We start from the raw sequence: 25,466 nt of genomic DNA, 5'->3' as shown, positions 1-25,466 counted from the left end.
TTAATAATTAAGCTGCTTGGTCAACTAAGTAAGCCAGATAATTATCAGTAGTTATTTCTCTGTAACTCCCGTTCTGGGCTCGCAAATCAAACTCTGATGACAGAGCGATCCACACTTATCGTTGCAATCTGACACAGCTGTCCCAAATTCCTTTTCAGGGATATATAAACCTTACTGATTAATTTTATACTTAGTAACTCTCAAATAATGTGAAATAGGTGAATTAACGTAATTTGTTTTGAGGAGACTGAGGCAATCACCATCCTTACTTCAATATGCTGATAGGGTTAGATGAAGTAAGGTGGGAGGAGGCTCATGTGGAGCATAAACACCAACATTGACCAGTTGGGTCGAATGGCCTGTTTCTGTGCTGTAAAATTCTACGTAATGAATTCTGTCTAGTATTGCGAGCCCCTTGGATGCTCCAGCAATTAGGTCCAAAAATAAAATTGATACGAGCTCCGAAACCGCTGCCTCATTTGCACTTTATTTTTCAGGATCCAGCTCACTGAAGAAGCATATAATAAGAACAGACCCCTCTGCTCTGCGCTTCTCACAGACGGTCCAGCTGCGATCAGCATCTTTACTATATGAGAACTCAAAGTCGAGAGCCCATTTTCTGAAATTTCATGGCAAAGAATCATAGAATGATACAGCACAGGAAGCCATTCAGCCCATCGTATCTGTGCTGGCTCTTTGGTGGAGCTATCCAATTAATCCTATTCCCCTGCTCTTGTAAATTTTTTCCCTTCAAGTGTTTATTCAATTCCCTTTTGAAAGTTACTATTGAATCTGTTTCCACCACCCTTTCAGCCAATGCATTCCAGATCACAACTCACTGCGTAATTTGTTTTCCTCAAGTTATAACAACAACTTGTATTTATATAGCGACTTTAAGGAAGTGAAACGTTCCAAGGCGCTTCACAGGAGTATTATGCGATAAAAATTTGACACCAAGCCGCATAAGTAGAAATTAGTGCAGGTGAAAGAGGTATGTTTTAAGGAGCGTCTTGAAGGAGGAAAGTGAGGTAGAGAGGTGGAGAAGTTTAGGCAGGGAGTTCAAGAACTTGGGGCCTAGGCAACAGAAACCACGGTCACCAATGGTTAAGCAATTACAATCAGGGATGCTCAGGAGGGCAGAATTAGAGGAGCAGAGATATCTCGGGGTGTTGTGGGGCTCGAGGAGCTTACAGAGATAGGGAGGGGCGAGGGCGTGGAAGGAACTGAAAATAAGGATGAGAATTTTGAAATCGAGGCATTACTTAACCAGAAGCCAATGTAGGTCAGCGAGCACAGGGCTGATGGATGAGCAGAACTTGGTGCGAGTTAGGACATGGGCAGCGGAGGTTTGGATCACCTCTAGTTTACGTAGGGTAGAATGTGGGAGGTCAGCCAGGAGTGTGTTGGAATAGTCAAGTCTAGAGGTAACAAAGGTATGGATGAGGGCTTCAGCAGCGAATGAGCTGAGGCAAGGGCGGAGACGGGCAATGTTACGGAGGTGAAAATAGGTGGTCTTAGTTATGCTGCAGATATGTGGTCGAAAGCTCATATCAGGATCAAATATGACACCAAGGTTGTGAACAGTTTGGTTCATCCTCAGACAGGAGTTGGATAGAGGGATGGAATCAGTATCTAGGGAATGGAGTTTGTGGCGTGGACTGAAATTAATGGCTTCAGTCTTTCCAATATTCAATTGGAGAAAATTTCTGCTCATCCAGAACTGATGTCAGACAAACAGTCTGACAATCTCATTCTTTTGCCAGTCAACTTAAATTGGTGTCCTCTGGTTGCCGACCTTTCTACTACTGGAAACAGTTTCTCCTTATATACTTTATCAAAATCGTTCATGATTTTGAACACCTCTATCAAATTTCCTTTTAGCCTTCTCTGCTCTAAGGAGAACAATCCCAGCTTCTCCAGACTCTCCATATGACTGAAGTCCCTCATCCCTGGTACTATTCTCATAAATTTCTTCTGCACCCTTTCTAAGGCCTTAACATCCTTCCTAAAGTGTGGTGCCCAGAATTGAACACAATAATCCAACTGAGGCCGAACCAGTGTTTTATAAAGGTTTAGCATAAGGGTCAGCACTGATAGATATTATTCTGCTAACACTGTGCCACAGGGCTGAAATATATTTATACCTTCCAAACCCTTCCAAAACGGGAATGATTTGAAAACAAAGCAGTGATTTGATGGAAGGATCCTCGCCCCATCAGGACGCAAAGTTCAAAGCAGCTCCACAGATTGGTCAGAGTGAGGAGATATGAGGTCAAAGTTTTTAATCAGTGTAACCTTAGAAATAAACTAGGAAGAAACTGCTGATGACTGGATGGTGCAGTAGATTGGCATACTGCCCTTTCATCTCTTGGATCCAGGTCCAATTCCAGCCGTGACTGATGGGATGAAAATGAATTGAGTATGGACAATTATAATCCAGTTCTGATGGACTAGATTACAGCATAAAAGAGGCAATCACTCATCAGGACACACTGATGTGGCAGGCAGAGCCCATCTCACTGTGGCCTCCTGGAGCTTTCTTGATTATCGTTGGGAGTCAGGGAGGAATCTTTCAGGTTTTTTTTCTTAAATTGGTTTTTGCTTCTGTGGAAATTGTGTGACTGAGGGGGAGATGGTGTTAATGGTGGGTCGTAACATGTCTGGATAGCTCAGGCTTGATGGACCAGTCCGTCTTTTCCTGTCCTTTTTAGTATGATTGAATGATATTGAAATTAAGACATTTTGTTGGGGAAGAGTTCAGGGAGCTCTATTCTGCGTCTGAGCTTGCTGACCGGAAATAATCCATCAGCAAAAAAATAAATGTGCGCAAGACCTAAATAGCTTAAAATGTTCATGTGGATTTTGCTTACTGTGATCCCTACCATGACTGAAGATACCACTGAACATTCAAGCAGTGCAATATTTTTCTTAGAATATTACAGAATTGAATTCACCATTGATCATTGCAATGTCTGTATGCCTTGTTCCGATTTGAAATCCAATGCTTTCCAGATCTGTCCTTTTGAGTCTTGGTCATGGAGTACTGGGATAAGGCGTTAGCAAGGGAACAGATATTGGTGATATAGGATTCCAGGTGACATGTGTGTGTATTCCACAGGAGCAAGCAGCACATAGTAAGAAGGACAGAAGCTGTGAGGGAAAGCAACAGCTCCCTGCCCCCCTCAACTCCCTCCCATCAACCTGTGTCCTCTTACTATTCAAGGAACCATAAGGCAGCAGAGGATAAAGAAGGAGGAGACTTGGATTCAGCTCAAGGTTTCAATTAATAATTGTTTCACACTGACCAGATGTTTTCAGGATATAAGCACTGCTCATTCCCAAATTCTTTTCAGTCTTTCATAGATATCCTGTCACATTATACACAATTACTGGTACCTGCTCCACTTTGCATTAATCCACATTAAATATCCATCTGCTAGTTCTTCATTCATCATCATCATAGGCAGTCCCTCGGGATTGAGAAAGACTTGCTTCCACTCCTGAAGTGAGTTCTTTGGTGGCTGAACAGTCCAATACGAGAGCCACAGTCCCTGTCACAGATGGGACAGATAGTCATTGAGGGAAGGGATGGGTGGGACTGGTTTGCCGCACACTCTTTCCACTGCCTGTGCTTGATTTCTGCATGATCTCGGCATTGAGACTCGAGGTGCTCAGCGCTCTCTCGGATGCACTTCCTCCACTTAGGGCGGTCTTGGGCCAAGGACTCCCAGATGTCAGTGGGGATATCGCACTTTATCAGGGAAGCTTTGAGGGTGTCCTTGTAGCATTTCCACTGCCCACCTTTGGCTCGTTTGCCGTGAAGGAGTTCCGAGTAGAGCACTTGCTTTGGGAGTCTCGTGTCTGGCACGCAGACTATGTGGCCTGTCCAGCGGAGCTGATCGAGTGTGGTCAGTGCTTCAATGCTGGGGATGTTAGCCTGAATGAGGACGCTGATGTTGGTGCGCCTGTCCACTCCAGTGAATACAAGCCCAGTTGATCCAGTCTTTCTTGATAGGTCAGTCCCGCCATCCCGGGAATCAGTCTGTGAACCTTCGCTGCACTCCCTCAATAGCAAGAATGTCCTTCCTCAGGTTAGGAGACCAAAACTGTACACAACACTACAGGTGTGGCCTCACCAAGGCCCTGTACAACTATAGCAACACCTCCCTGCCCCTGTACTCAAATCCCCTCGCTATGAAGGCCAACATGCCATTTGCTTTCTTAACCGCCTGCTGTACCTGCATGCCAACCTTCAATGACTGATGTACCATGACACCCAGGTCTCGTTGCAGCTCCCCTTTTCCTAATCTGTCACCATTCAGATAATAGTCTGTCTCTCTGTTTTTACCACCAAAGTGGACAACCTCACATTTATCCACATTATACTTCATCTGCCATGCATTTGCCCACTCACCTAACCTATCCAAGTCGCTCTGCAGCCTCATAGCATCCTCCTCGCAGCTCACACTGCCACCCAACTTAGTGTCCTATGCAAATTTGGAGATACTACATTTAATCCCCTCATCTAAATCATTAATGTACAGTGTAAACAGCTGGGGCCCCAGCACAGAACCTTGCGGTACCCCACTAGTCACTGCCTGCCATTCTGAAAAGTACCCATTTACTCCTACTCTTTGCTTCCTGTCTGACAACCAGTTCTCAATCCATGTCAGCACACTACCCCCAATCCCATGTGCTTTAACTTTGCACATTAATATCTTGTGTGGGACCTTGTCGAAAGCCTTCTGAAAGTCCAAATACACCACATCAACTGGTTCTCCCTTGTCCACTCTACTGGAAACATCCTCAAAAAATTCCAGAAGATTTGTCAAGCATGATTTCCCTTTCACAAATCCATGCTGACTTGGACCTATCATGTCACCTCTTTCCAAATGCGCTGCTATGACATCCTTAATAATTGATACCATCATTTTACCCACTACCGATGTCAGGCTGACCGGTCTATAATTCCCTGTTTTCTCTCTCCCTCCTTTTTTAAAAAGTGGGGTTACATTGGCTACCCTCCACTCCATAGGAACTGATCCAGAGTCAATGGAATGTTGGAAAATGACTGTCAATGCATCCGCTATTTCCAAGGCCACCTCCTTAAGTACTCTGGGATGCAGTCCATCAGGCCCTGGGGATTTATCGGCCTTCAATCCCATCAATTTCCCCAACACAATTTCCCAACTAATAATGATTTCCCTCAGTTCCTCCTCCTTACTAGACCCTCTGACCCCTTTTATATCCGGAAGGTTGTTTGTGTCCTCCTTAGTGAATACCGAACCAAACTACTTGTTCAATTGGTCTGTCATTTCTTTGTTCCCCGTTATGACTTCCCCTGATTCTGACTGCAGGGGACCTACGTTTGTCTTTATTAACCTTTTTCTCTTGACATATCTATCGAAATTTTTGCAATCCTTCTTAATGTTCCCTGCAAGCTTCTTCTCGTACTCCATTTTCCCTGCCCTAATCAAACCCTCTGTCCTCCTCTGCTGAGTTCTAAATTTCTCCCAGTCCCTGGGTTCGCTGCTATTTATGGCCAATTTGTATGCCACTTCCTTGGCTATAATAATATCCCTGATTTCCTTTGATAGCCACGGTTGAGCCACCTTCCCTTTTTTATTTTTACGCCAGACAGCAATGTACAATTGTTGTAGTTCATCCATGTGGTCTCTAAATGCCTGCCATTGCCCATCCACAGTCAACCCCTTAAGTATCATTCGCCAATCTATCCTAGCCAATTCACGCCTCATACCTTCAAAGTTAGCCTTCTTTAAGTTCTGGACCATGGTCTCTGAATTAACTGTTTTATTCTCCATCCTAATGCAGAATTCCACCATATTATGGTCACTCTTCCCCAAGGGGCCTCGCACAACGAGATTGCTAATTAATCCTCTCTCATTACACAACACCCAGTCTAAGATGGCCTCCCCACTAGTTGGTTCCTCGACATATTGGTCTAGAAAACCATCCCTTATGCACTCCAGGAAATCCTCCTCCACCGTATTGCTTCCAGTTTGGTTAGCCCAATCTATGTGCATATTAAAGTCACCCATTATAACTGCTGCACCTTTATTGCATGCACCCCTAATTTCCTGTTTGATGCCCTCCCCAACATCACTACTACTGTTTGGAGGTCTGTACACAACTCCCACTAACGTTTTTTGCCCTTTGGTGTTCTGCAGCTCTACCCATATAGATTCCACATCATCCAAGCTAATGTCCTTCCTAACTATTGCATTAATCTCCTCCTTAACCAGCAATGCTACCCCACCTCCTTTTCCTTTTATTCTATCCTTCCTGTATGTTGAATACCCCTGGATGTTGAGTTCCCAGCCCTGATCATCCTGGAGCCACGTCTCTGTAATCCCAATCACATCATATTTGTTAACATCTATTTGCACAGTTAATTCATCCACCTTATTACGGATAGTCCTTGCATTAAGACACAAAGCCTTCAGGCTTGTTTTTTTAACACCCTTTGTCCTTTTAGAATTTTGCTGTACAGTGGCCCTTTTTGTTCTTTGCCTTGGGTTTCTCTGTCCTCCACTTTTCCTCATCTCCTTTCTGTCTTTTGCTTTTGCCTCCTTTTTGTTTCCCTCTGTCTCCCTGCATTGGTTCCCATCCCCCTGCCATATTAGTTTAACTCCTCCCCAACAGCACTAGCAAACACTCCCCCTAGGACATTGGAGACGGCCTGGAGATGGCGCAGGTTGAACAGGTTCCCACTGGTTCTGTAGTTTAGTTCCACTCCAGCGGGGAGCTTGTTGACTGTGAGGTGGAGCATGGCGGCGAGAAAGATTGAGAAGAGGGTTGGGGCGATGACGCAACCCTCTTTGACCCCGGTCCGGATGTGGATTGGGTCTGTGCTGGATCCGTTGGTAAGGATCACGGCCTGCATGTCGTCGTGGAGCAGGTGGAGGATGGTGATGAACTTTTGGGGGCATCCGAAACGGAGGAGGATGCTCCATAGACCCTCGCGATTGACAGTGTCAAACACCTTCGTAAGGTCAAAGAAGGCCATGTATAAAGGCTGGCGCTGTTCCCTGCATTTTTCCTGTAGCTGTCGCGCTGCAAAAATCATGTCCGCTGTACCCCGTAGGGGACGAAATCCACACTGTGACTCCGGGAAGAGCTCCTCGGCCACGGAAAGAAGACGGTTGAGAAGGCCCATGTCTCTGAAGAAAACTAATATTTTTTCTGCTCATTACCTGCCCACATAGCTTTGCATTATCAGCAAGCTTAATGCAACTATAGATAGCTTTGCATGGATTTTTGAATCAAGCCTTCAAACGGTTGAACGTTAAGCAGTGTGTAGTTAGCACTACCCACTATTAAAATGATGCATTCAGAGCATCAAAAGTTGCTGCAGTCATTGGACACTGTGCCAAACAACCGTCAACTGATGACAGCTTATGCTTAAGAAGTCTACAACATGCACCTGTGCTGTGTTGATGTATAGAATCTTAATAGTGCAGTCCACCATGGAGGGGGATGTAGCATTTCCAGAGACATCTGCAGCAGATTCCCAGTGGCATGCTCAGACTGTTGACTTAAAGACCTTGGTCTCAAATATTCAACAGGCTCCTTCCTCCAACTTGAATGTTTGGGGAACCGCATGGAGGGGGTTGTTGATCTGGACTTTATTATTGTTATTGGTGCCAATCAGTAGGCCATGATGAGACGATGCCAAGTAGCATGAGCATAGGTGACAACAGATCCCTGGCCCCTCCTGCCATCCCTTCTGATGACTGTTGAAGGGTGCAAAATTCACAAGAACCGCTCCCCCCCTCACCCCCCGTTGCCAGTGTTTGGGCTCATTTGAAAGGAAATTTAATTTGGGACTATCTACCAGAAAGTTTGAAATCCTAAAGTGCTTGTGGAAGAAACTACGAACTATAATCGAATTTTGGATTTTAAAAGACAAATTCGAGCCTGTGGGCGGGCCTCAAGAACTAAGGAAGCCCACTTGATTATTGGAACTGTCTAGGTGTTGAGACTAAGTTAACTTGTCTGGAGGAATGGACATTCGAAAACCCTTCTCCACAAGAGACATTTACATTACAACAATAATTCAGAGATGGCCAGCCATCAAATCAAACTGAGAAAAGCCATCTTCCACATGAATAAGAACAAAGGGCCCACTACAGCCTGTATGTGAAAAACCAAGCACAAAAGAACATTGCGATTAGCAAGCTAATATTTCCATCAGGCAATCGATTTAGAAGTGCAACCCACCCTAGACATATTAACTTTTAACGAGCCCACCAAAATATTACAAAGAAAAGTCAAGCCCGCCAAATTTAAACAAAGAATCCTGAACTGATTTGGCGCGAATATTAGAACAACTCAAACCGTATAACTGGCCCCTGTTTTAACAGAGGTTAGGGTTGCTCGGTAGTTACAAGATTGCCACTACCTCAGGTGACACACTTTTCCATACTACGCCTAGTACCATACTACGCTTATGTCATTAAGAAGGGAGGGAAAACAACGCGACAGTTGAAAACTAACTTCTCCAGCCTCAAAGTCCTGAAGGAAAGAAGGAAGAACATCACCATTGCGGCAACAATCGACCACAGCCAACGTGGTCCCAACGAAAAATCACCGCGATCGACCAAACTTGAAACAAAACTCTAACAGGAAGAAGCCGAAGAATCTAAAGTTTCCACTCTACAATCTAAGTTCTGACTACCAACAGATGAAAATATTACCTAAAGAGACTTTGAACCTATTTCGAACGAAGAAAACCGGGTACTTACCCTATAGATCCAAAACACGCCTTACCGCATCAGCGGACTCAACCCAACTGAAGATTGCGCAGTAAGAAGTCTTCTCTGACGTTCGGGGTACAGCAAGCAGAACCTACTGAATTCAACGAACCCCGAAATCGCGAACTACCGCTAACTGACCAGAAAGGATTGGTAAGCGTAGTCCCTGCCTGCCCTGGAGTCTAACCTAGCTAGGATTAGGTATTGGGAGGTGGGAGGTGTAATTTTTACTGTAACCCCCTTTGAATGTGTAGTGTATTGTTCTTTATTCAAGTGATTATAAGTTTGACATTGTATTTTCTTGTCTTTAATAAAATCAAAGTTCTTTTGCACCAAGCTAGTTGTCCTTTGCACTTTATCACATCCATCAAATAAATCCAGAGTCTAGAACCCAAGGGAGTGGGAGCGATTCGAACCGCTCAAGTTGGTTAGAGGTGAACCTGACCCCCGGGACCACCCCCTTACACTGTGTAGATATGCCAGAAAGCAGGCAGGACCAGAAAGGTATTTTTAAAGAGGTTTAAACCCCCCCCCCACCCCACCCCAGCAAAAAACACCCGTGGATGTGGACGAAAATAACAATTCAAAAACATACTTTTAACGTGCGCGCCAGCCCTTTTAATACCTTGAGTACAGCAGTCTAGCAATGTTAGGCACCCAAGTTATAAGGACAAAGTTATGAAGGAATGTACTTCCGACATTCCCAAAAGAAATAGCATGAACATTCTGTCATATCTGGCATGTTATAGTGAAGCTTCCAAGGCTGTTCTCGATTTCAGCTCATTGAGGATAATGCTCCCTGACACTATCTCCTGCTCCTGAGATGAAGCACTTCACAGAAATGCTATCAAATAGTTCAGCCAAGAACACAAACATGCCTGAAGTAGGTATCTTGTTTGGCTCATTCTTGATTTTAGGCAAAATCTTCATTTATGTAACAAAGGTGCAAGTTCATGGGAAAATAGCAGTAAATACTCTGAATCAGAAAGACATTAAATTATATTTTTTTTTAAAAAGAGGATTCAATGCTTGTATATATTTTTGCAGAATCAAAATACAAATAATGTGATCTCAGTGGTCAAATACCAGTCCTTTTTCATCATATCTCCCCAATTCCTGCATAATGATGTTAATACCACCCCACAGAGATTACTGAGAAGAGGGTTGGCGCGATGACACAGCCCTGTTTGACCCCGATCCAGACGTGGATTGGGTCTGTGATGGATCTGTTGGTCAGGATCACGGCTTGCATGTCATTGTGGAGCAGGCGAAGGATGGTGACAAACTTTTGGGGGCAGCCGAAACGGAGGAGGATGCTCCATAGTCCCTCACGGTTGACAGTGTCAAAGGCCTTTGTAAGGTCAAAGGAGGCCATGTACAAGGGTTGGTGCTGCTCCCTGCATTTTTCTTGCAGCTGTCGCACTGCAAAAATCATGTCCGTTGTACCCCGAAGAGGATGAAATCCGCACTGTGACTCTGGGAGAAGCTCCTCAACCACAGGCAGAAGACGGTTAAGGAGGATTCTAGCGCCGACTTTCCCAGTGGCTGATAACGGGGAGATTCCTCTGCAGTTGCCGTAGTCGGACTTGTCCCTTTTTTAAAAGATGGTCATGATTACTGCATCTCTGAGATCTCACGGCATGCTCTCTTCTTTCCAGATGAGAGAGATGAGGTTATGCATTCATGCCAATAGTGCCTTTCCGCCATACTTTAGTGCCTCAGTAAGGATTCCATCCGCTCTCGTTGCCTTGTTGTTCTTAAGCTGACGGATGGCCTTTTCTACCTCGTGCAGGGCTGGGGTTTTGCTGAGATGGTGGCGGGTAGCATGCTGCGGGATGGAGTCGAGGACACTCTAGTCAAAGGCAGAGTCTCGGTTAAGGAGATCTTCGAAGTGCTCCTTCCAGCAGGTCCTGACTGCCTCGGTGTCCTTGATGAGTGTCTCCCTGTTCTTGGCCAGCAGTGGACCATATGCAGTAGACACTTCAAATTGCTGGAGAAATACCATCAACAATGTCTCCGCAAGATCCTGAAAATCCCCTGGGAGGACAGACGCACCAACGTTAGCGTCCTCGACCAGGCCAACATCGAAGCACTGACTATACTCGACCAACTCTGCTGGGCGGGTCACATTGTTCACATGCCTGACACAAGACTCCCAAAGCAAACGCTCTACTCGGAAATCCTACACGGCAAGCAAGCCCAAGGTAGGCAGAGGAAACATTTCAAGGACACCCTCAAAGCCTCCTTGATAAAATGCAACATCCCCACTGACACCTGGGAGTCCCTGGCCAAAGTCCCCCCTAAGTGGAGGAAGTGCATCCGGGAGGGCGTTGAGCACCTCGAGTCTCGTCGCCGAGAGCATGCAGAAACCAAGCGCAGGCAGCGGAAGGAGCGTGCGGCAAACCAGTCCCATCCATCCTTTCCTTCAACGACTGTCTGTCCCACCTGTGACAGAGACTGTAATTCCCATATTGGACTTATAAGGGGATAAAAAAAATGGTCACTAAAGTGGATACTGAAGTTAGTGAATTGATCTGACACATGGTCCAGATTGTAGGGCTTATCAGTATATGGAGGTTCTGAGGAATCAGGAGTTCCTCTGTCTTGCGGTAGGGATTGTAATTGACCGATTGTATGTAAAACTCGCTTATGTATGTAAAGCACGCTTATACACTTGCTTGAATGGGTTTTAAGAAGGGGAAGCAGCAAAGCTTGCTACACAGCAAAGCCTGATGGTTAATGAACCATCCGTTGTATTAATCTTAATACAGACTGATCAAAACTTACATATTCAGTACAGAACAAGGACAGTAAAATGTTTGGGAACATTATAGCAGCAAGGGAACAGGATGGTATTGACTGGTAGTTTTGACGAGAGTTCTTGGGAGAGGGATAAGGAGGCACCATCCTGGAAAACAAAGTTAATCAACACGTCATGAGGAACTGAGGCAAAGTTGACACCACTGAATAACACATTCCAGGAGGATGACAGGTGGGGGAGAGCCACTCGGAGCCAGTCTGAGCAGTAGGCCAATAAATGTAATTGTAAAACTTTTGTTCTGAGAAGGTTCATCCGTGAACACTTCCCTAGCATGCTTGAATAAAAAACGATTGAACCGAGGTTTCATCTGAGTGATTCCGTGGTCGCTATATGGGCGGGCAGACAGGTGTCGATTCCTTATATCAGGGAGTCCACCTTGAGGAAGAGAAGTCTTCTTTTTACCCCAACAGACTATTCCGTCACCTAAGAACTCATTTTTAGTGTGGAAGCAAGTCTTCCTCGATTTCGAGGGACTGTCTATGAAGATGATGACAGGGATTATCTACAACAGATATTTAACATGCGGGATCCAAAAATTTAGATAAAGATATAGGAGTTGAAATTCGGTACTGCTATTTTTGAGGCACTGTCACCGCATGGGAGAAATTTTTAGCATCTCATTTCAGACGCGGTCCCCAAATGCAAAATTCAGTTTTGACACCTTAAGAATTGATAGGAGTGTTAAATCATGGCGTTGCACACTTACCTGGAGGTGCTACGCCACGCTAAGTGGGCCGTTAAGCGTGGGCTCAACATCCGGCAGCATTTGGAGCTGTGCCACAGACATAGTGGTGCCACCTAGATTCCATTGAGGCGTTGATTGGGCACCTCAATGCCTTGTGGGTATATTCGCTTCCTCCGGACTCACTCTGAAGCTGAGCATGGCAGACCCAGCAGCAGCTCGTCAGCATCCCCATTGGTTCTCGGACACCACCCTGGATGCACTTCTTGATGTCCTGGAGTGGCGACAGGTACCAACTCCCAGAGGCCTATAGAGGGAAATTTCATAAGAAGTTTCTGTGATTGACAGTGGCCATGACAGCCACTGAATGTGTACAAAAGTGGAATGACATGATGCGGCTGGTGAGGGTGAGTATCTTATATTTGAACTATCAAGATGCTAAGCTCTGATCTCACTGTGCACTGTCTGCTCAAAGTGGTGTCTGGGAATCCATGCTCGACAGGCTGTGGTTGGATGGAAGGTTCCCATTTGAAGCCTCACTCACTGCAAGGGCCTGCATTCACTGTTAACCTTGCTACTCGATTCTGCAGACCCACTCCTCATGTTGTTGACTTCTCAGTCTTCATATGCATCTCGAAGATGGTAGCCTCCCCATTACTGTTAGGTCCTGGGCCCCGAATTCAAGAATTGCCACAGCAGTGAATGGAAGTTACATCGAACTGTGAAGACTCTCATACAGTTACATGTACTAAACTATATAAGGCACTTGGGACACACTGATAGAAGGGCTCTAACTCAGACATTCTCTTTAATCTCACAGGACAAGCTCGACCACAACTGCAGGGAGCAGATGAGGAACGGAGAGGGGACTCTGACCTGCAGGTCCTGACTCCATTCGAGGAATGCGTCTCGGCCCTGATGGGCGTTCAATTTGGTACCATGGCGGTGGGCCACGCCAACCCCCCTGGGGACAGCGACGGTATGTTGGGTTCCTTTGCAGCATCCGCCAGGACACTTAGGCCTGACACCACAATCCTTCAACTTTTTCCATGAGACTGGCATTCTTGAATGCGTTTCCCGCTCCTGGCCCCCTTCCCTGCAGCTAACCACTCTTCTCTGGCTTTGTGCTTTTAGATGATGACTCAGACCTGGGGCCTGCACGTCAGCCTTCCACTGCGGTTGAGGGTGGAGAGGACGAGGAGGCAGAGGACACCTCTCTGGGTGTGACCGACGATCCAGCGTTCCTCACAGAGCGGGGCCAGCAGCTTTTTGTCGAAAGGCGTGGTCGGGGAGATGGAGGTGGGTGATGCTCCAGGACCCAGTGGCCTGCAGCAATGCCACGGGGGAGGGGAGATCGGGGGCCCAGCGCACCGGAGGGTGAGTGCACACCTGAGTGATGCTCAATAGCACTCTGATTATCAAGCCGACTTCGAGGATCTCGCCAGACAGTCACTGCAGATGCACAGCGATCTGCTGGGTGTTTTGTCAAGGGTTCCCGAGAGTGTCGGTGCACTTGCTTTGAGTGTGGTGGAGGCCGCCTCAGCGATTGCATTTGTGTCTCAGCAGCCCATCGAGCCGACCCTTGATAGATACCAACGGATGTTGGATGCTTCAAGTGACCATGAGGTCCCAGACATGGTGGCACGGGCTATGGCTGACGTGGCAGTTGCCATTGAGCACCAGGCCGATGCTACAGCAGACGGTCATGTCGTCAGTGCGTGGTGGCATCAGTCAGCTCTGTGGTGTGCTACAGTCGCAGTCTGCCCTGATGCAGAGCCAACTTGAATCCACGCAGGCACTGATCGCTGCCATCGTGTCTGGGGTCCCATCAGTGGCTCGGGGAACTAACGTTGACAAAGCACGGCAGCAATCTGTGCTCAGCCAGATAGCTCCAGATGCTGAGGCTCTGCCCCGGGGGAGTAGCAGTGTGTCGGGCCTGTTGGAACATGATGTCCTCTCTCAGGACAACATCATTCCACCCTTGCACCTGCCGCTCTTTGCAATCCATCCACCACAGTGTGCTGCTGCCCATGCTAGGTGATGCAGTCCGCAGCCGGCCCTTCCAGGGCCGAGGTGGTGCGGGATGTACTGCGAGGCCATCAGCTGTGGCAGCGGCGCCAGCACAGCAACCTTCTACCAGCTTTGCTGCAAGCACAGAGACCCTATTGAGAATGAGCAGTAGGCCTGGGAGGGGGAGAAGGGAAGGGGTGGAAAGCACTGAGAAAGAGCCGGCAAAGATGTGTGTGCTAGTGGCCAGAAATGGTCACCTGGCTCTAATGTGAACTAATGTAAATAGTTGCAGTTCGATAAGCAAATAAAGATTTGTGTGATGGTGCCCAGAGATGCTGTTCTTGTTCCATGATGAAGTAATGTGAATAGTTGCACGTGCTTGTGGGTGATAATGTTTCAAAGGCACTGGTTTCAATTATTGTTTGCTGTGGATGATGGCGTCCTTTCGTGCTTCTATACAGCACATTTTGGTGTTTTATGTCAATAAAAATTGGTTGCATTTGTCACAATCTTGTGTTGCTATTTGTATGCACGAAGGCTTGAAGGGTGGGGCGTGATGCCGTCTCACTTGGCCAGGTGAGACGGGTCCCATAATTCCAGGTGAGTACAATGGATGGCCCGCTGAACCATAGACAAGCCCGCTATGATGGCAAAGCAACGGATGCACTCATCCACGTTTTCCCTAGATGTGCTGACCTTGATCCAGTTCAGGATTGCTACCAGTGCCACACGTGCTAGTCAGAGTAGGAATCGCAGGATAGCTCAGATGAATACGTGGCTTGAGGAGTGGTGCAAGAGGGAGGGGTTCAAATTCCTGGGACACTGGAACTGGTTCTGGGGGAGGTGGGACCAGTACAAACCGGACGGTCTGCACCTGGGCAGGACCGGAACCAATGTCCTTAGGGGAATGTTTGCTAGTGCTGTTGGGGAGGAGTTAAACTAACATTGCAGGGGGATGGGAACCTATACAGCGAGACAGAGGGAAATAAAATGGAGGCAGACGCAAAAAATAGAAAGGAGAATAGTAAAAGTGGAGGGCAGAGAAACCCACGGCAAAAAACAAAAAGGGCCACATTACAGCAAAATTCTAAAGGGGCAAAGTGTGTTAAAAAGACAAGCCTGAAGGCTCTGTGCCTCAATGCGAGGAGTATTCAGAATAAGGTGGACGAATTAACTGCGCAGACAGCAGTTAACAGATATGATGTAATTGGCATCACGGAGACATGGTTCCAGGGTGACCAAGGCTGGGAACTCAACATCCAGAGATATTCAACATTTAGGAAGGATAGGCAGAGAGGAAAAGGAGGCGGGGTGGAGTTGCTGGTTAAAGAGGAAATTAATGCAATAGTAAGGAGGGACATTAGCCTGGATGATGTGGAATCGGTATGGGTGGAGTTGCGGAATTCCAAAGGGCAGAAAACGCCAGTGGGAGTTGTGTACACACCCCCAAACAGTAGTAGTGAGGTTGGGGACAGCATCAAACAAGAAATAAGGGATGTGTGCAATAAAGGTACAGCAGTTATCATGGGCGACTTTAATGTACATATTGATTGGGCTAACCAAACTGGTAGCAATGCGGTGGAGGAGGATTTCCTGGAGTGTATTAGGGATGGTTTTCAAACCAATTATGTCGAGGAACCAACTAGAGAGCTGGCCATCCTTGACTGGGTGATGTGTAATGAGAAGGGATTAATTAGCAAACTTGTTGTGCAAGGCCCCTTGAGGAAGAGTGTCCATAATATGGTAGAATTCTTTATTAGGATGGAGAGTGACACAGTTAATTCGGAAACTGGGGTCCTGAACTTAAGAAAAGGTAACTTCGAGCGTGAATTGGCTAGAATAGACTGGCAAAGAATACTTAAAGGGTTGACGGTGGACAAACAATGGCAAACATTTAAAGATCACATGGATGAACTTCAGCAATTGTACATCCCTGTCTGGAGTAAAAATAAAACTGGGACGGTGGCTCAGCCGTGGCTAACAAGGGAAATTAAGGATAGTGTTAAAACCAAGGAAGAGGCATATAAATTGGCTAGAAAAAGCAACAAACCTGAGGACTGGGAGAAATTTAGAATTCAACAGAGGAAGACTAAGGGTTTAATTAAGAGGGGGAAAATAGAGTACGAGAGGAAGCTTGCAGGAAACATAAAAACTGGCTGCAAAAGCTACTATAAATATGTGACGAGAAAAAGATTAGTGAAGACAAACATAGGTCCCTTGCAGTCAGATTCAAGTGAATTTATAATGGGGAACAAGGAAATGGTAGACCATTTGAACAAATACTTCAGTTCTGACTTCACGAAGGAAGACACAAATAACCTTCCAAATGTACTAGGGGACAGTGGGTCTAGTGAGAAGGAGGAACTGAAGGAAATCCTTATTAGGTGGGAAAGTGTGTTAGGGAAATTGATGGGATTGAAGGCCAATAAAACCCCGGGGCCTGATAGTCTGCATCACAGAGTACTTAAGGAAGTGGCCCTAGAAAGAGTGGATGCATTGGTGATCATTTTCCAACAGTCTATCGACTCTGGATCAGTTCCTATGGACTGGAGGGTAGCTAATGTAACACAACTTTTTAAAAAAGGAGGGAGAGAAAACGGGTAATTATAAACCGGTTAGCCTGACATCAGTAGTGGGGAAAATGTTGGAATCAATCATTAAGGATGAAATAGCATCGCATTTGGAAAGTAGTGACAGGATCGGTCCAAGTCAGCATGGATTTATGAAAGGGAAATCATGCTTGACAAATCTTCTGGAATTTTTTGAGGACGTAACTAGCAGAGTGGACAAGGGAGAACCAGTGGATGTGTTGTATTTGGACTTTCAATAGACTTTTGACAAGGTCCCGCACAAGAGATTGGTGTGCAAAATCAAAGCGCACTGTATTGGGGGTAATGTACTGACGTGGATAGAGAACTGGTTGGCAAACAGGAAGCAGAGAGTCGGGATAAACGGGTCCTTTTCAGAATGGCAGGCAGTGACTAGTGGAGTGCCGCAGGGCTCAGTGCTGGGACCCCAGCTCTTTACAATATACATTAACGATTTAGATGAAGGTATTGAGTGTAGTCGCTCCAAGTTTGCAGATGACACTAAACTGGGTGGCGGTGTGAGCTGTGAGGAGGACGCTAAGAGGCTTGAGGGTGACTTGGACAGGTTAGGTGAGTGGGCAAATGCATGGCAGATGCAGTATAATGTGGATAAATGTGAGGTTATCCATTTTGGGGGCAAAAACACGAAGGCAGAATATTATCTGAATGGCAGCAGATTAGGAAAAGGGGAGGTGCAACAAGACCTGGGTGTCATGGTTCATCAGTCATTGAAAGTTGGCATGCAGGTACAGCAGGCGGTGAAGGCAGCAAATGGTATGTTGGCCTTCATAGCTAGGAGATTTGAGTATAGGAGCAGGGTGGTCTCACTGCAGTTGTACAGGGCCTTAGTGAGGCCTCACCTGGAATATTGTGTTCAGTTTTGGTCTCCTAATCTGAGGAAGGACATTCTTGCTATTGAGGGAGTGCTGCGAAGGTGCACCAGACTGATTCCAGGGATGGCTGGACTGTCATATGAGGAGAGACTGGATCAACTGGGCCTTTATTCACTGGAGTTTAGAAGGGCGAGAGGGGATCTCATAGAAACGTATAAGATTCTGACGGGACTGGACAGGTTAGATGCGGGAAGAATGTTCCCGATGTTGGGGAAGTCCAGAACCAGGGAACATAGTCTTAGGATAAGGGGTAGGCCATTTAGGACTGAGATGAGGAGAAACTTCGTCACTCAGAGTTGTTAACCTGTGGAATTCCCTGCCGCAGAGTGTTGTTGATGCCAGTTCATTGGATATATTCAAGGAGGAGTCAGATATGGCCCTTACGGCTAAGGGGATCAAGGGGTACGGAGAGAAAGCAGGAAAGGGATACTGAGGGAATGATCAGCCATGATCTTATTGAATGGCGGTGCAGGCTCGAAGGGCCAAATGGCCTACTCCTGCACCTATTTTCTATGTTTCTATGTTGGCCTTTATTGCAAGGGGGACAGAGCATAAACGCAGAGAAGATCTGCTACAACTGTACAGGGTATTGGTGAGGCCACACCTGGAGTACTGCATGCAGTTTTGGTCTCTGTATTTAGGAAAGGATATACTTGTATTGGAGGCTGTTCAGAGATAGTTCACTAGGTTGATTCCGGAGATGAGTGGGTTGACTTATGAAGATCGGTTGAGTAGGTTGGAGTTCAGAAGAATGAGAGGTGATCTTATCGAAACATATAAGATAATGAGAGAGCTGGACAAGATGGATGCAGAGAGTATATTTCCGCTCATGGGGGAAACTAAAACTAGAGGGCATAGTCTCAGAATAAGGGGCCGTCCATTTAAAACTGAGATGAGGAGGAATTTCTTATCTGAGGGTTGTAAATCTGTGGAATTCACTGCCCCAGAGACATGTGGAGGCTGGGTCTTTGAATATATTTAAGGCGGGGATAGACAGATTTTTGAGTGATAAGGGAATAAAGGATTATGGGGAGCGGGCAGGGAAGTGGAACTGAGTCCATGATCAGATCAGCCATGATATTAAATGGCGGAGCAGGCTCGAGGGGTCAAATGGCCTACTCCTGCTCCTATTTCTTGTGTTCCACTAGTGTCTGTTCTTCATGCAAAACCACTATCATTAATAGTTCGTTTCTGTCTTTGGTAATTCAACTAATTTATTATCCAACCCTAAATCTGTCTGCTAATCCAACAAGAGTTTGCAATTTTCAGAATTGGAAAGTCATGCTAACCATCTGCTCGATGTTCGCTGCGATGCCATGCTCACAGATTCCTGTTACGAAGTTCTGACACTCTTGTCCGCCTGGGAAAACCAACTCAAATTGGTGCATTAAATATGGACTCACTCGTGCTGGTTCAAAATTCTCATTTTGCGTGTAAATCTTTTCAAACCTTTTACTCCTCATTAAATATCTACGCTGTGCTTTGATATACAAGGTCAAACAGCAGCATCAGAATCTCATGCTGTACAAAACTTTGAAAAGGTTCGATGACAGTGAATTTTGAGTTTAAATTAGTTCAAGTACTCAAAGCACCACAAAAACACATTTCAACAGCATTTGCTAAACAAAGACTTTATTGTTTTCATTGGTAATTCTTTTTAAAGCATTTTGTAATTAGTTTGAAAATGGAATGTTGGTCAATGCTCAAGTTCCATGTTGTTCATCAACATAAAAACCTGTGGAACATTGTGGATTTGAACCAAGTTCATGAAAGCAATTGAACTTTATATTTAAAAGATATACTTGAGTTCTGCAAGGACCAATTCGCCATTTGAAACTTATTTAAAAAACTCAAAATGCCCTAAAGTACATTTTTCAGTTGAGGTAAGGCTGATAACATTCAGTAAGGCTTTATGTCAACATAAGGCTTTATGCCCTACGTAGGGCATTTTTCCTTCCATGGTATTCTTTCCTGGTATGACTGAATTCCCAAATGTTCAACTTGTTCTGGTAATTCTCTATGTAGAAATTATTAAACATTCTGGACAATCTGTTTTCTTTTAAATGCTTAGTTGAACAACAAAGTTGTAATTTTTCCAACAGTGGAAATATGAATTTTAAATGGTCACCATCTTCATAAAGTGGTTGGCAAACTTTTTGTTCCAGAAGGGAGAAAAGCTGTATGGCATTTTTGCCACTACAAACCCATACATGTAAAGAAATAATGAATTCCAATACAAATTACAAAAATGGTTTTGTAAATAACAAATAAGTTTAGTAAAGGTGATGCCCTTTTATTAGTTAACTTGGTCGTTAGTGCTGACTTTTCCTATCAAATTGTTCTGTTCCCATTCCTTTCTACAGAAGTCCTTTGCTAATCTATGTTTTTGGGCATCTAACTTATTATGAATGAATCTTTATTCCCCTAATTTATCTTCCACATGCAAGAGGAAAAAATTGGACCCTGAGGTCTTGACAATTTCCAAAATCCTGAACGGGGAAAACAGTCTCTCATTCTGCAACCATGGAGATTTTGTTCACACAGCGATTAAAAAGATACAGTCGCACTATTAAGAAGATAGAAAGCTTGATCTTAAGTAACCATGGACTAGAGTGTAGTAGAAATGTGATCCTTTATGTCGACATATTCCCCTACCTAGTCAAAATTTATTCTAGTCATTTCTCAGAGCGTGTATATGCACATTAAATACACATTGTTTCCACAGTGGAGCCCATTTAGCTGTGGAGTTGGTTAACATAATGTATTAAACCAAGCTGCATGTTTTGCAGCTGTAGCCAAAAGGTACTGATGCAGCAAAAATATTTTCTCCCTAAAAGCTCATTTTTCATCCTATTACTTGATATCACACCAACCTGTTTCTATTGCCCCGCCCCACCCCATCATTTTCTGCAATCTTTCAAATAGAAAAAGAAAAAAAAAAACTGTTTTCTGGTCTTCAAATACAATGAACTCTGAAGTTACAAAGGTCTCATTGAGCTTTTTACCCCCAGTGACAGTTGCCCCAATTTGCATTGTTTCTTAATACAATTCAAAATAATGTTTTGCTTGATTTCTTCATCAGGATACTACTTTAGACTGTATGGGGGCTGTTCACATTGTGATGTTGGAAGCTTTGGTGGTGTTTGCTGGAAGAATACAATTGCATGTTTTCCTTTTCTTCTTCAACTGGAGGAAATGGCTTCTTTTCACAATTTGTGTAAAAACCCTTGCAGCTGTCTGATAACTTCAGAGTCCACAGATTCCATCAGACTCTGGAATTCTTGCTCTCCAAGTAACTCTTGCTGTGCCTTCAGTTTCTCGTAGACAAACTGCTGCAGCGACACATTGTGTACTGGGTCCTTCAATGCAAGCTGCAGGAGTTAGATAAAAACAATAACTATTAACACAGGCAACACATTTTTCCTTTGCAGCATATAATACAGCTGGCTGTTGAATCTACTCCTTGTCAATTCACTTAATAATGATGTCCCTGGCTGCTTGCAGTACACAACAAAATACTTTTTATTGGCATAGAATTCTTACCTGCACACATATTACTGTTTGTCATTCTTGGAAAAATCACAAGAGTCAAATTAAGATATTATAACATCCTCGTTGAAGGAAATATTAAAAATCTTTTTCTTTTATCGAAGTACCACCTACATGTTATTAAAAGATCCACAGATTTCCACATTTCTTTGCTCCTCTGACCCTTAAGAGCTTTCATCTGCAAGCTTTCTTCAGCTGCTAGGGCTAGTGAAAGACTAATGGAATCATTTATAATTTTAATACCAATGCTGCTTTTTGAACAGGCTCCGAGAAACATTTTCCTCAGCTGTAGGGACCTCAGAGACTTTTGTTAGGTAAGGGTATCAAGAGATATGGAGCAAAGGTGGATGAATGGAGTTGAGGTACAGATCAGCTATCTCTCAGCAGAATAGGTTTGATGGGCTGAATGGCCTATCCCTGTTCCTATGTCCTTGGTCCACCCACCAAGCAGTCCACTTGAGCAATGTGGCCCATTTCCCCAGATAATCGGCCCGGACATGATGGGTCAAATGCCCTCCTTTTGTATTGTAATTTTTCTATGGTTCCATGAATCTGCCAAAAATGGTGAAGTTGCTTTCTACAGAAGCTTTTTCTACTTTAAAATTCAAATACTGTGGTGATGTGTGTTGAATATTTTCCAAGTATAAAATCTATTTGGTCCTGGATGCATACAAGACTCTTTGCTGTTCTGAACTCTACCCATTGCATTTTCATTGCCTGATCACCCTTACTTTCTACTGCTGTAATTGTGCTTTTTAAAATCAATATTGTTACTCATTCTCCTTTCCCAATTTCTCTGTCCTTTCTAAACATCCTATAGTCTGTAATAAATCATGCCCAGCTTTTAGCCAGGTCTCGGTAATGGCTATTACATCATACCCTTTAAGTCCAAAGTAGTCCAGAATAATTGCCAAGAAAAAAAATAGCAATGGGGTAAAGAGTTATGGAAGATACAACAGGCTGTTGACTACAATAGCATGCCTGCAGCATAATTTATTCGACCCCAAATTAAATCAATAACCATTACCCAATATTTCTTCAATTGATTTTATATTATCAAGTCAAATTTTGACATTAATTGCTAAATCTGTATATACTTTTTAGAGACCAGTTGCCACCATTTAATAAACATAAATCAAGTATCTTTGTTCAAACTGTGCAATTTTATTGAAAACACATCCTATAACCGAGTGAAAGGTTTTCAACTGTATATTAACTTTGAATGACCTTTAATTACTATTACAAAGTAGAATGAAGATTGAGGATTGAAAACAAAAAACAATTTAATTAGCAGTCCCTGGTTTTAATTATGTAACAAAGGCATGTTTATGCAGTGTGAAATTAACGTGCTAGTCAATCTTCTGCCAAAAGTAACTTTGAGGCGTTAGCAGTAGTAAATATGAACTCCAAAACAATGACACTAATTGGAACTTTCTGAAAGCTCCTTTTCTGCCCTCCCTATGGCTCAGGGGTCATCAACGTGTAATTCTCACCATGGAGCCTACAGCATCCAGCTGGAAATAACCTTTCCTATTTGAACTAGGCAGGAGTAACATAAGAAAAATAACTAGGCAAGAATCTATAGACAGCATACTCGGATATTTTTCCTTTCATGGTACTCTTTCCTGGTATGTTTTTGAATTTCCAAATGTTCAACTTGTTCTGGTAACTCTCCATGTAGAAATTATTAAACATTCTGGACAATCTTTTCTTTTAAAATGCTAAGTTGAACAACAATGTTGTAATTTTTCTATCAGTGGTTGGCAAACTTTTTGTTCCAGAAGGGAGAAAAGCTGTGAGGCATTTTGCACTATAAACCCATACATAAGTAAAGCAATGATAAATTCTAATACAAATTACAAAAATGGTTTTGTAAATAACAAAAAGTTTAGTAAAGGTGATGCCCTTTTATTACAGTTAACTTAGTCATTACTGCTGACTTTTCTTATCAAATTGTTCTGTTCCCATTCCTTTCCACAGAAGTCCTTTGCTAATCTACGTTTTTGGGCATCTAACTTATTATGAATGAATCTTTATTCCCCTAATTTATCTTCCACATGCAAGAGGAAAAAATTGGACCCTTAGGTCTTGACAATTTCCAAAATCCTGAACGGGGAAAACAGTCTCTCGTTCTGCAACCATGGAGATTTTGTTCACATAGCGATTAAAAAGATACAATTAAGAAGATTGAAGTTTGATCTTAAGTAACCATGGACCAGAGTGTAGTAGAAATGTGATCCCATTGGTACTGTCAAAGCATTTACAGAACAACTTTCATGTGCTCAGGAAGTTTCAAAATGCTTCACAAACAACAAATTTACTTCAGTTATGTGGAGATCAGAGAAGGTGGGATTGTTTTCCTCAAAGCAGAGAAGGTTTAGGGGAGATTTAATAGAGGCTTTCAAAATTATGAGGGGTTATGATAGAGTAAGGGGGGATAAACTGTTTCCACTGACAGGAGGGTCAATAACCAGAGGACACAGATTTAAGGTAATTGGCAAAAGAAACGGGGATGTGGGTGAAGATGAGGAGAATTTTTTTAATGCAGCGAGTTGTTATGCCTTAGAGTGTGGTGGAAGAAAATTCAATTGTAAATATCAAAAGGGAATTGGATAAATATTTGAAACGGAAAATTTGCAGGGCTTTGGGGAAACTGCATAGGAGTGGGACAGACTGGATAACTCTTTCAAAGAGCCGGCACAGGCAGGATGAACCGAATGGCCTCTCTCTGTGTTATATGATGGGATAGATAACTAGGTAATGTTTTGGTGATATTGAAGGATGAGCCTTGTTGAGAACAATGGAGTATAAAAGCAGGGAAGTCTTGCTACAGTTATACAAGGTGTTGGTGAGGCCACACCTGGAATACTGCGTACAGTTTTGGTTTCCATATTTACGAAAGGATATACTTGCTTTGGAGGCAGTTCAGAGAAGGTTCACTAGGTTGATTCCGGGGATGAGAGGGTTGACTTATGAGGAAAGGTTGAGTAGGTTGGGCCTATACTCATTGGAATTCAGAAGAATGAGAGGTGATCTTATCGAAACGTATAAGATTATGAGGGGGCTTGACAAGGTGGAAGCAGAGAGGATGTTTCCATTGATAGGGGAGACTAGAACTAGGGGACATAATCTTAGAATAAGGGGCCACCCATTTAAAACTGAGATGAGGAGGAATTTCTTCTCTCAGAGGGTTGTAAATCTGTGGAACTCACTGCCTCAGAGAGCTGTGGAAGCTCGGTCATTGAAAATATTTAAGATAGAGATAGACAGTTTCTTAACCGATAAGGGAATAAAGGGGTTATGGGGAGCGGGCAGGGAAGTGGACCTAAGTCCATGATCGGATCAGCCATGATCATATTAAATGGGAGAGCAGGCTCAAGGGGCCGTATGGCCTACTCCTGCTCCTATTTCTTATGTTCTTGTGTAACACCAGGAGAACTTCCTTGCTCCTCTTCAAATAGTACAATAGGATATTTTACTTCCACTTGAAAAGGCAAAGAAAGGCTCAGTTTAATGGCTCATCCAAAAGATTGCATCTCCAACAATGGAGCACTCCCTCAACACTGTACTGTTGTGCCAGCTTAGGTTATGTGCACAATTCCTGGGCTTCAACCCACAATCGTTTGGCTCAGAGGCGAGAGTGCTACCAACCTAGCAAAGTTGGATGCAGGGCGAGTTCCTGATTTCAATCAGGATATCTGGAACACGGACTGAGCAAAGGCCAACAGCTTCTCCAAAGTGAGTTTTCTGCATTGAATCAGAGGCTATTTTACCCAGGCCACTATGATGCACTTCCCAGCAGCCTACAAAACAGAACTAACTAAGCCACAAGATTACAATTGCTATTCCAGGCTATTCTAGTCCTGGAATAATGCATTAAATGTGTAGTCCTAACAGGGAGGAAATAACTTAAAATAGTTTTAAACGCTCTCTTAAAGGCAGTGGGTAAGTGCACAGTGTGTGGTACAGATGGTCCACATAACATGGCCTCAGGTTTGATCCCTGATCTGAGCTAAATTAGCTGATCCAAGGACGGACAGCAGTGGGGTGGGGGCGGAAGTTGGAGGGCAGAATTGTCTCAGCATTTTGTGCTAGGTAAGGGAAAACATTTAACTTGGGGCCTCTATTCTGATCACCATCAGAGTTAGA

The 25,466-nt window shown here is 44.1% G+C and overlaps 1 protein-coding gene across 5 annotated transcripts in view; it reads right to left on the bottom strand.

Annotated features, from left to right (window-relative positions):
* Positions 1-19,372: 19,372 nt before the first annotated feature.
* Positions 19,373-25,466, bottom strand: part of ipo11 (importin 11) — a 928,775-nt gene continuing 922,681 nt past the window's right edge. For all 5 annotated transcript variants that reach the window (XM_070869309.1, XM_070869300.1, XM_070869323.1 and 2 more), the window contains one exon: positions 19,373-21,139. In XM_070869309.1, the coding sequence (XP_070725410.1) occupies positions 20,975-21,139 (165 nt within the window). In that variant the 3' untranslated portion in view covers positions 19,373-20,974. The remainder of the gene's footprint in view (positions 21,140-25,466) is intronic.

Source organism: Pristiophorus japonicus, chromosome 2 (genome assembly GCF_044704955.1).
Source record: "Pristiophorus japonicus isolate sPriJap1 chromosome 2, sPriJap1.hap1, whole genome shotgun sequence".
NCBI lineage: Eukaryota > Metazoa > Chordata > Chondrichthyes > Pristiophoridae > Pristiophorus > Pristiophorus japonicus.
This window is presented reverse-complemented; position numbering and strand designations above follow the sequence as displayed.